The sequence below is a fragment of the Bubalus kerabau genome, chromosome 1, assembly GCF_029407905.1.
Source record: "Bubalus kerabau isolate K-KA32 ecotype Philippines breed swamp buffalo chromosome 1, PCC_UOA_SB_1v2, whole genome shotgun sequence".
In the NCBI taxonomy this organism is placed as follows: domain Eukaryota; kingdom Metazoa; phylum Chordata; class Mammalia; order Artiodactyla; family Bovidae; genus Bubalus; species Bubalus kerabau.
This window is the reverse complement of record NC_073624.1, coordinates 13,047,534-13,059,460: the sequence shown is the minus strand read 5'-3', so window position 1 is coordinate 13,059,460 and position 11,927 is coordinate 13,047,534. Positions and strand designations below refer to the sequence as shown.

At 50.6% G+C, this 11,927-nt stretch overlaps 1 protein-coding gene across 2 annotated transcripts in view; it reads left to right on the top strand.

Moving 5' to 3' along the window:
- The first annotated feature begins 826 nt into the window (after positions 1-826).
- The window catches only part of DDX11 (DEAD/H-box helicase 11), a 34,430-nt gene continuing 23,329 nt past the window's right edge, over positions 827-11,927 (top strand). For both annotated transcript variants that reach the window (XM_055568408.1, XM_055568398.1), the window contains exons 1-2: positions 827-4,089; positions 9,721-9,868. In XM_055568408.1, coding sequence (XP_055424383.1) covers positions 9,725-9,868 — 144 coding nt within the window. In that variant the 5' untranslated portion in view covers positions 827-4,089; positions 9,721-9,724. The remainder of the gene's footprint in view (positions 4,090-9,720; positions 9,869-11,927) is intronic.

Here is an 11,927-nt window from a genome sequence, read left to right as displayed (position 1 = left end):
ATGCATTCCAAAGGGTGATAGTACTTTGCCCTTTTCAAACTACACCAATCAGTGATAGTTGGAAGTACTGACAGAAAACAGGCTCTGGAATCATCCTTTTGTAAGTTCCCACCCCCAGGTTTTTACACAACTTGTAACACTGGCTCTTCTTCTTGAAAACCTTTCCTTAAAGCCTCAGAAACTGTCCCTAAAGTTTCTTATCTTGCCAGGAAATCACACCAATTACCAAGGTCATTCCCAGGGACCATTTAGCATAAAATGCCCCCAGTTGTAACTTCATAGGCCCTTCCTGAGATATTGTGATAATAAATATACTTTTGGCCTCTGTCCCAGCTCTTAGCAGAGCTCCTAAAACCCTTGAAATTTCCCGAGTGAGGAAAGACATACAGGTGTCTCTTGTTATGTTAATGATGTGATTTTGGGGAAGCCCCTAGGTAACCAGCCTAAGGTTGTGAGCCAGGGGAACAAACTGGGTGACTGGGAGGTAGGAACCGTCAGGCCCATCCCCAAGCCTCCTGGGAGGGGAGGGGGCTGGAGATGGAGTTCGATCATCAATCGGACTTCCATGGTGGTCCAGTGGTTAAAACTCTGCCTTCCAAGGCAGTGGACGCTAGGCTAGTTCAGTCCCTGTTTGGGGAATTAAGGTCCCACATGCAGCAGGATGTGGCCACAAAAAAAAAAAAAAAAAGGAAGAAATCACCAATGACCATTGATTTAATCAACTTGTGCGTAGGTAATGATGCCTCTATTAAATACATGGAAAGATGAGGTTTGGAGAGTTTCTGAGTTGGTGAGCTCATGGAGGTGTGGGGAAAGTGGAAACTCTGCTCCCTCCCCATACACTTGCCCTATGCATCTCTTCCTCCTGGGTTCCTGAGTTATGTCTTTTTACATAAACTGATGTTCTCGTAAGTAAAATGTTTTCCTTGGTTCTGTCAGTCTCTTTAGCAAATTAATCAAACCCAAGGAGGAGCTCGTGGGAACCTCTGATCTACAGTCAGGAGTAGCTTAACAACTGTGGTGTTGGCGAAGACTCTTGAGAGTCCCTTGGACGGCAAGGCGATCAAACCAATCCATCCTAAAGAAAATCAACCCTGAATATTCATTGGAAGGACTGATGCTGAAGATGGAACTCCAATACTTCAATCACCTGATGCGAAGAACTGATTCACTGGAAAAGACCCTGATGCTGGGAAAGACTGAAGGCAGGAGGAGAAGAGGGCAATGGAGGATGAGATGGTTGGATGGCATCATTGACTCAATAGACATGAGTTTGAGCAAACTCTGGGAGACAGTGAAGGACAGGGAAGCCTGGCGTGATGCAGTCCATGAAGTCACAAAGAGTCGGACATGACTGAGTGACTGAACAACAAGGTGAGCAGCACAGATGACGACCTGGCCTTGGGGCTGTCTCATGTTGCGGTCCTGTAGGACTGAGCCCCTAACATGTGGGATCCCAGTTACCTGCAGGTAGTGTCAAAACTGGGTTATTGTGTGGTGTTGGAAAACACACACTGGATGTGCCTTCAGCAAAGCTCACAGGGGTCATGCAGTCCAACCCCTGAGTGGACAAAGAAGAACCACGTCCGAGGGGGTGAGGAGATGTGCTTTACCCTCCCGACCAGGTGAACCCCCTGAGGCAGGACTGGGGCCAGTAGCAACAGTCCTCAACTTGGCTTCCAGACCAGAAAGTGTCATTTCACGGGGGCTCCAAAGAGCTTCGGTACCATAGTCCTTTATGTCTCAGTGCAGAGAAGAATTCAGTAAGAGCAAAGTGGTAGATAAGTGATTTACCAGAATAGGACATGTGTGAGGCTTTTAAGCAGGTGGGCAAGACATGCCATATGCTGAGGACGTACTGGGCTACAGTTTTATAATCAAAGGAAAAGTGGGGAGGGGGATAAGACCTTCTTTGTCTTTCTTGAGTAGATGTCCTTTTCATCATTAGTTCCTCCTCCAGGTTGAGCAGGGGAGTTTTCTTGTCCCTGCATGGTTAATCTAGGTTCACAAACAATATTATTTTTCATCTGTGCAGAGAGCATGTCCTAGGGATCACTAACTTACTGAGCTCACTGGGCAGGATGTGGGGCTCATGCCACCATTGTTTTATTGTCTGGGGGCATGTCTCGTGCTTCTGTCACATGGGTGTGTTGCTAAGCACACCTGCTTTCTCGAGTAATCATTAACTTACAGGAGTCTCCCATCTTTCTATATAGAATCCCTTAGTGGGATTAACTATTTAATCACTTAGTCTGTCTCAACCCTGCTGAGGTGGGCTGGGGAGGTGCTGTCCATTCTAGAGGTAAAATAACTGGGTCTCACATTAAGGTCAGACAGGAGCAGGGTCTATGACCAGATTGCACTTTGGGGCTGCTCACCCTCCACACTGCGTGGTGGTCCATGGGATTGCAAAGAGTTGGACACAACTGAGCGACTGAACAACCCTCCACATGGCAGTCAATTTCCTGACAGGGGGTTGTGGTGAGGGAAAGTACAAGGCTGACTGCAGGATTGAGCCAGGAGCACAGCGGCTGTCTTCTGATTGGTTGGAGATGAGGTAACAGGGCAGTGTTTCAGGTATCTTAATCTTCAACCTTCTGGTTCCAGACAGTCTGGGTTTCACATGCTTGTGCTCAGCTTGTAGCCACTGTCCTCCCCGGGGTGAGGGTCTCAGTTCCCACAGAACTGCTCAAAGATGGGTGTCAGATTATTATGTATACGTCTTGAGGAGGCTCCAGGGTTGTTTTATTAATGAATGATGCTCCTAACGTCTGTTTAACTGCTCTGTTTCTGTGTTCCTTTATCAATAATTGCCTGTGCCTTCCCTGGGGAACTCAGGAAGGGTATCAAAAGACCAAAGCCCTTTTCTACAAACAAGAACGAGAACACGGAGAGGCGTTTTCACCTGGGAAGCCCTTGTAGGGTGCTGCTGGGTTCCAATCCCCCCTTTTCTTGGATACTTTTCAATCCTGAGGGCAACAGGTGCGGGATAAGAAAGGGAGTAAAGTTTTAGATAAAGATGTTAATGAAAACCTGGGCAGAGGAAGCTGGTTTTACCAGGCTCAGTTCCAGGACCAGAATACTGTCTTCCTTAGTCAGCTACGCACCTGGCCCTTAGGTGGTACCAGGTCGGTTCAGTAGCATCTGTTTGCGACCCCCATGGGCTGTAGCCCACCAAACTACATGGGATTCTCCAGGAACGAATATTGGAGTGGGTTGCCTATGCTCGCCTCCAGGGAATCTTCCCAACCTACAGATCGAACCAGTGTCTCTTAAGTCTGCACTGGCAGGCGGGTTCTTCACCACTAGCGCCACCTCTTTGATAAACGTGGTCAATTGAAGTCAACCGACCGCGCTCAGTATTTATGTCTGCTGCTGCTAAGTCGCTTCAGTAGTGTCCGACTCTGTGCGACCCCATAGACGGAAGCCCATTAGGCTCCTCTGTCCCTGGGATTCTCCAGGCAAGAACACTGGAGTGGGTTGCCATTTCCTTCTCCAATGCGTGAAAGTGAAGTCGCTCAGTCGTGTCCGACTCTCAGCGACCCCACGGACTGCAGCCCACCAGGCTCCTCCGTCTATGGGATTTTTCAGGCAAGAGTACTGCAGTGGGGTGCCATTGCCTTCAGTATTTATGTCTGCCAGCTGGCAAAGAAACACCCCCCCCACGGATGGCGGCGGAGGGCGCAGAGAAGGAAGGCTACCGAGCCCAGATCAAGATCCCTCCGCTAAGGTTCCCGCCCCAGCTGAACGCGCCGGGCACGCGCAGAGACACCAAACGCGAACTCCATCCCCAGGGGCGCCAAGGAGCGCGCACGCGCAGTGACCCCGGAGCGCAGCGGCGGGACGCTCTACTTGGCTACGGAGACAGAGCCCGGGACTAGCCGGCCGCGCAAGCGCAGTGGCGCAACACGGGGACCCGCCCCACCGAGCCCCGGGGTGCGCATGCGCAGTGCTGTGGGGGGCGTGCAGCGCGGCGTGCTGCCCTGGAAGACGCTGACACCGCCGAGGAGCCGAGTTTCAGGTTCAGCGGCGTCCGCCTGGACTGCTCGCCGGTCTGGCCTCGGCGGAGCAGCCCTCCCGCCGAGGAAGGTGAGCGCGGTGCCGAGAACGTGGAGCGAGATGAGAAAGGGCAGACTGTTGGATTTGCCGGGGAGCGGGACTGGCCGGTGGCGGGAAAGCGTCCTGGGGCGGGGCCGCCGTGTGATCGACAGGTCAGGCACCAATGGGAGGGCGGGTGAGGCCGCGGGGCGGGACCTGGTCGCCAGCTGGAGGTGCTGAGGGCGGTTTGCACGTGGTAGTACCTGCTGGTCCCTGCAGGGCCACCCAATGCGCCGTTCCCCGTCCCCTGCAAGGAAATCCAACCAGTCCATACTAAAGGAAGTCAGTCCTGAATAGTCATTGGAAGGACTGATGCTGAAGCTGAAACTCTAATACTTTGGCCACCTGATGCGAAGAACAGACTCACTGGAAAAGACCCTGATGCTGGGAAAGATTGAAGACAGGAGGAGAAGGGGACGACAGAGGATGAGATGGTTGGATGGCATCACCAACTCGATGGATATGAGTTTGAGTAAACTCCGGGAGCTGGCGTTGGGCAGAGAAGCCTGGCGTGCTGCAGTCCATGGGGTCGCAAAGAGTCTGACACAACTGAGCGACTGAACTGATCGCCCCCTGCAGCTGGGGAAACGGAGTCAGAGATGTGGACTTAAGCGGGGATACAGGCTACTGCTGCTACTGCTAAGTCACTTCAGTTGTGTCCGACTCTGTGCAACCCCATAGATGGCAGCCCACCAGGCTCCCCCGTCCCTGGGATTCTCCAGGCAAGAACACTGGAGTGGGTTGCCATTTCCTTCTCCAATGCATGAAAGTGAAAAGTGAAAGTGAAGTCGCTCAGTCGTGTCGGACTCTTAGCAACCCCATGGACTGCAGCCTACCAGGCTCCTCTGCCATGGGATTTTCCAGGCAAGAGTACTGGAGTCGGGTGCCATTGCCTTCTCTGGGGATACAGGCGGGATCCCAAATTGGGCAGTCTGACCCCCCAGAGCCATCCTGCCACTCGGCGAATCCTTGTGGAGCAGTGGCTGGCCAAGAGGACTGGGACAGATGGAAATGAGTTTGGGTGAACTCCGGGAGTTGGTGATGGACAGGGAGGCCTGGCATGCTGCGATTCATGGGGTCGCAAAGAGTCAGACACGACTGAGCGACTGAACTGAACTGTGGGAGGCAGTGCCGTGAAAAGTGCAGCTAAATCGTCACACAGTGTGACAGCTCCGAGAGCAGAGCTGGGTGGGAGACAGAAGCAAGACGAGGACGTGGGATTGGGGCCAGCTGGCAGCTCTCAGCCCTGCCACCCCAGATTCACAGCAGGTGAGCTAGAGCTGCGTTGTCTCCCAGGTGTGTGGAGTTAAAGCGCTTTAGGAGGAGAACAGTAGGATGGTACCTGGAATACAGGTGTCTCGCCTGCTCAGGCTGCCATAGTCTGGGAGGCCTGAACAGAGAACTCTCTCCAGGTCTATAGGCTGGGAAGTCCAAGGCCACCAGTCCTATAGGGGACAGGACCCCACCATTAGGACTCCATTTAATCCTAATTACCTCCTTCATTTAATGTTAAAATGTTAGTCACTCAGTAGCATCCGACTCTTTGCAATTGCATTAACTGTAAGTCCACCAGGCTTATCTATCCATGGGATTTCCCAGGCAAGAAAACTGGAATGGGTTGCCATTTCCTTCTCCACATTTAATGTTAATTACTCCCTAAAAGCTCTTTCTCCAGATACAGCCTGACAATGAGGGTTAGGGCTTTTAACACATGAATTTGTGGTAGGGGGAACACCATCTGCCTGTAGCAAGTTTGTACCCAGGTAAATAAGTGATCATCGAAGACTGAAGAAAATGAGTACTTTCAGGACTTGTGTGTACCCTGATGCTGGGAAGGATTGAAGGCAGGAGGAGAAGGGGACAACAGGATGAGATGGTGGATGGCATCACCGATTCAATGGACATGAATTTGAGTAAACTCCGGGAGTTGGTGATGGACAGGGAGGCCTGGTGTGCTGCAGTCCATGGGGTCGCAAAGAGTTGGACACGACTGAGCAACTGAACTGTACCTGAGATGCCTTCATGTGTCTTAACCCATTGAGTGAGCATGAGATTGCCGTTCCTTGTGTCTTCACACTGGTGGGGAATTTTAGGGACAATTTATGTGTGTGTGGGCTCATGTCCAGGCAACCAGCCTGAAGAGATTGGAAAAAGTTATACCAAACATCTTTAAAACAGCACTTAGTGAATCCTTTATTGGATTTAGCTAAACCCTTTCTCACTTATGGTTTAGCTTGTGCTGCTCCTGGAATAATGAGATCCCTAATTACCACCCACAGAGAAGTGAAATAATAATTACTTTTGTTCTTTATTGTTTCGTGTTGTCATTCTAAAGTTTGGTAACCAAGTCTTTTCATCCTACTTACCCTGGTGGGAGGAAGATTAGAAATCTGTAGCTCAGGAGCTCAGAGGCTGCTGCTGCTGTTTAGTCGCTTCGTTGTGTCCGACTCTTTTGTGACCCCACAGACTGTAGCCTGCCAGGCTGCTCTGCCCAGGCAAGAATACCAGAGCTATTCCCTTCTCTGGGGGATCTTCCCGACTCAGGGATCAAGCCCAGGTCTCCTGCTTGGCAAGCGGATTCTTTAACCACTGAACCACCTGGGAAGCCCTGGCTCAGGCAGATATATGTTAAAATCCTGGATTCGAGCCCTTCCTGAGTGATTGTGAGCAAATCACTTAACTTTTCTGAGCCCTGGTTTCTTCAACTGTGAAATAGAACTAATAAAAATCCTGACTGCATAGGGTTGTGAGGTTATATGAAAACAGTTTGAAACCATCAAAGAACTGGCCCTTGGACTAGACACTGAAGTAATAGATCTCCTCTCCCCATCTCTCTGAAGAACAGAAACTCCCTCCCACAGCCCCTACCTCAGACTAGGTATTCCTTTATTGCCTGTTTATTGATTGCCTGCTAAGTGCCAGAGCGCCCCTGAATGCTAGGGCCGGGAAGAACAAGGCAGACAAGGTTCCTCCTTTTATGCTATTTATATTCTAGTGGGGGAGGACAGTAAATAAGTTCAGATAGTGCTGAGAGCTATGAACAACAAAAATACAGTGTTTCAAATAATGAGATAAAAGAATGACAAAGCAGAGCAGTGTGTGTGTTTGGAGAGGTGTTTGACCACTGCTGCTGCTGCTGCTGCCAAGTCGCTTCAGTCGTATCCGACTCTGTGCGACCCCATAGACGGCAGCCCACCAGGCTCCCCCGTCCCTGGGATTCTCCAGGCAAGAACACTGGAGTGGGTTGCCATTTCCTTCTCCAGTGCATGAAAGTGAAAAATAAAGTGAAGTCACTCAGTCGTGTCCGACTCCTAGCGACCCCATGGACTGCAGCCCACCAGGCCCCTCTGTCCATGGGATTTCCCAGGCAAGAGTACTGGAGTGGGGTGCCATTGCCTTCTCCGGTTTGACCACTAGAGGGTGGCAAATAGAGTGAGAGGCCTCTGAGGAGCTGAGTCCTAAATGTCCAGGACTCCAGTCCCCAAGCAGAGAGGGACCGCAGGCACAAGGCCCAGGCTGATTAGATCATGGCTCAGCCAGTGATCTCTAGGCTGTCAAGAAATCTGTCTTTAAAGACAGGAGATTTGCAGGGCAGGGGTAGAGATGCAGATGCGGAGAACAGACAAGTGGACAAGGGGTGCGTGGGGAGGAAGGGAGAGTGGGACGAATTGGGAGATTAGGATCAACATATACGCACTACCATGTGTGAAATCGATAGTGGAAAGCTGCTATACAGCACAGGGAGCTCAGCTTGGTGCTCTGTGATGACCTAGAGGAGTGGAATGGAGGAGGGCTGGGAGGGATATCCAACAGAGAAGAGATATATGTGTCCATATATATGTATCCATGTAGCTCATTTCCATCATTACAAGTTAAGTGTTAGTCAGTCATGTCCAACTCTTTGCAACCCCATGGACTGTACTTGCCAGGCTCCTCTGTCCATGGAATTTTTGGAGATTAAGAATACAGCCGATCTGGGAAATCCAAGAGCAGAAGCCATGGACAGGGTAGTACTTCTTGCAGACAAGAATACTGGAGTGGGGTTGCTGTTCCCTTCTCCAGGAGATCTTCCCAACCCAGGGACTGAATCCAGATCTCCCTCATTGCAGGTGAATTCTTTACCATCTGAGCCACCAGTTAAAGGCCAATTAAAAATAAAAAACAAAAGGGTTGGGCGGGGTGGTCAGATTTCTCTCCTGGGATTTAGAACTAGGAAACAGAAGACTTTGCTTGACGATGGGACCTGAAGCCAGAAGGTTAAGGGGCTGCAGAGGCAGTGTGCAGGCCAGTGTCAGGGTAAAGCTGAAGCCGCGATTGAGCAGAGGAGGCTGGGCAGGCCCCACGTGGCATGTGTTGGAGCAGAAGAACTGGGAATCCCAAGGCATTTACTGCTGGTGGACTTCCTGGAACCGTCTTAAAACCTGAACCACTCTGCAGTTCTAGTCTGCAAGAAGTACTACCCTGTCCATGGCTTCTGCTCTTGGATTTCCCAGATCGGCTGTATTCTTAATCTCCAAGTATGTATCTTTTCAGTAAATCTCCCTTTTATTGATGCTAGTTCTCTTTTGCTGACACATGAGTTGGACTAGAACAGCCATGTGAACCTGGGCTTGGATCCCTGGGTTTCCTTTCTGAGCTGAGTCTTCTGAACAGTTATTTAATTGCTGTGTCAGGATCCAACAACTATATCCTTACAGTATTGTGCAGATTAAAACAAGAGGACAAAAATGGAAGGGCCTGTGGAGTGTTTAACGCAGGGCAGGTATTTGGGTTTGTTAGGGCCTGTCTCCTCTCCCTCCATGTCTTGGTGGGTTTTTGTTACAGGCCTGCCTCTGCTGTTGAACTGCCCTGGTTTTGTCATCCTTATTTTTATCGTTCCGCCTCAGTCCTCGTTTTAACTACCCCTAAACTCTTAACTGGAACAACACCGTGCAACTCCCTCTCCTCATAAGTGAATCAACATGGTTCCTGGTGTTCCTGAGGTCACTTGTGCAGCGGAGGTGTACATGGGATTTCGATTTATTCGTATTTGTACTGAGGTGAGCTGGTCCCGTTTGCCTAGCTCAGAGCAGTGACTTCCAAAGAGAGAGAGCGGGGGCCAGGTTGGAAGATGGTGATTAAAGGAAGAAAGGGTGTGTAAAAGCTGTCTCAGAGAAACCAGGGTCAGAAGAAGAGGAAAAGATAGAATAAACACGGAACGTGGAGGCGTGGCCGGGAGGTGTGTCATTATTTCTGCAGCCATTACGCTTCTCCCACGCAGGCGTGGCCGGGAGGCATGGCCGGGAGACAAAGCGTAATGGCTGGAGATAAAATGACAGGCCATCCAGGGGAAATCTCCAGGCCCTTAGAAAGGTGTGCAGGCAGGTGGAGCGGCAGGGGTTTCTGTTAGGGCTGCCTGGGCCAAATTCCCCTGTGTCCAGTTTTGATGAGTGTCTCTGGATGAACTGCGACTCTGGCCAGGCCTCATGGAGAGGCCCACAGTTGGAGAGATCTTTGCTTGCCAAAAATGGTCCCTTCTGGGGAGAAAGTGGGTAACTAGTACTGAGGCTGCTCTTAGGAACTGTTCTAGATCTCAGGCCAGTACTTGTCCATCAGAGAGCTGCTGGCTTTCTTTCCCTCCAGGATTATGGCTGACAAGACCCAGGAGGCTGGTGGCGTCCACTTCCCGTTTCCCTTCACACCATATGCCATCCAGAAAGACTTCATGGCAGCGCTGTACCAGGTGCTGGAGGCTGGCAAGATTGGGATATTTGAGAGTCCAACCGGCACTGTAAGTATGACCAGTGGGGGCCCGAGAAGGTCTGGGGAGACGCTGATGACAAGTCAGAGGCCACCAGCATGCTCATCTGCCTGCACAGAGAGTCATGGTGTGAAGCTTAGAAAGGTCGTTCTTTCTATTTATCATTCTGAGTAAGTCACTCCTGTCTATTAAACAGTTAAACACAGCCCTGGGGTCACAGAAAAATTAGGCCAGAGGCAAATGAGAATTTGAATGGCCGTGGAAACCACAACTCAGAGCACTGAAACCTTCCATCTTGCTCTGGGCACACAACTGAGAAACACAGAAATTACTCTGGCTTACTCACAGATCAAACACGGGTTTATTCTCCACAAACTGGGTCACCAAGGGCCAGAGTAACCCCGTCTGGAGCCCCTCAGTTTTCCTTCCTTGCCTGGAAGGAGGGGGTTTGTTAGAGGTTGACCACTGAGGACTGTTGGGGTCCGGCTCCTCTCTTGCACCTCACTGTTGCAGCAAGTGCCATGTGACTGTGGGCTGCCCATGTGGGCATGGCTGTGACCTCCTGGAGGACCTTTCGGGCCTTGCCTTTGTGTCCCTGCCGTCTGGGGAGCTTGGCCCAGTTGGCCTGGGGTGGTAATGTGTGTGTTGACTGAATGAACAGAGGAAAGTGACTCATGTCTTCTCATCTGCTGATGGGAGTGTGTCATCTTTTCCTGGGGAGACACAGACGGGGCTGCTCTCCTGGTTCCGTTTTGTTCCTTCAGACGCAGTGAGTGGGAGGGACTCCCTCCTGCCGATTCACACGGTGTGGATCACGAAGTTGCTACGCGGGATGAGGATGTTGTGTGGGACGAGGATGCTCTGCGGGTTGAGGAGTTGTTAAAGCAGCATCTTTCTGCCAGTCTCCAGCCCTCCATTTACAGCCAGTGCATGCTTCCACTGCAGGGTTATGGGTTTGATTCCTGGTTGGGGAACTAAGATCCCAGGTGCCATGCAGCGTGGCCAAAAATAAATAAATAATGCAGTGCATGGGACTTCTCCCCTCCCAACCCACTGAAAGACTGACCGGGATCAGAAGTGGCTTCCTGTAAATAGATCTGAGGATGTTCAAGTCCTCATCTGACCATCTGCCTCACCTGATGTCGTGAAGCATCTTTTCCTCTCTCTTTTTTTCTTTCTTTATTTTTTAATAATTTTTTGGTATTTATTTTTGGCTCTGTCGGGTCTTCATTTGCTGCTTCGGCTTTTTTCTGGCAGTCAGTGGGGGCTACCCTCTAGTTGCGCTGTGCAGGCTTCTCATTGCAGTGGCTTCTTTGGTAGCAGAGCACGGGCTCTAGGGCATGTGGGCCTCAGTAGCTGCAGCTCCCAGACTCGAGAGCACAGGCTCAGCGGCTGTGGTGCATGGGCTTAGTTGCTCTGGGGCATGTGGCATCTTCCCAGATCAGGGATGGAACCTGTGTCTCCTGCGTTGGCAGGCGGATTCTTTACCACTAAGCCATCAGGGAAGCTCTATTTATCTATTTTTGGCCACACCATGCAGCATGTGGATCTTAGCTCCCCAACCAAGGAGCAAACCTGCTCCCACTGTTTAGAAGCACAGAGTCTCAACCCCTGGACCACCAGGGAGGTCCCTTGTCCTCCTCTCTTTAAAGTCACACGAAACATTGGATCAAAGAACAGTGTGTGTAGTTTAAAAAGTCACATTTATCAAACTTGGTTCCTTGGGCCGGTGCTTTGAACTCTCTTATCTATGTCTTAAACACCGTTGGTCTGCATATGTTGAAATCACAAGCCCATGCTGCTGTTTTTCGCTTTATTGGCTGTGGTCAATGGGGACTCTTTGCCGTAGGTAAGATGGAGCTTTCTGACTACCTCTTTCCCCTCTCTCTGCCCACCCTCCTGCTGCAGTTACATATTTTCGGTCTCTTTTTTTTTTCTCTGTTGAGTAACTTTTAAGTCAGTAGTTGTCTTTTAAAGGTTTGTGTCACTTTCAGTGTACTTACACCTGTTCTTCTCTTCACCATCCAGCGGTGTCTCAACATTACAACTCATCATACAGTCATCCTCTTTGCCTGCCTGCCCGGGCTGC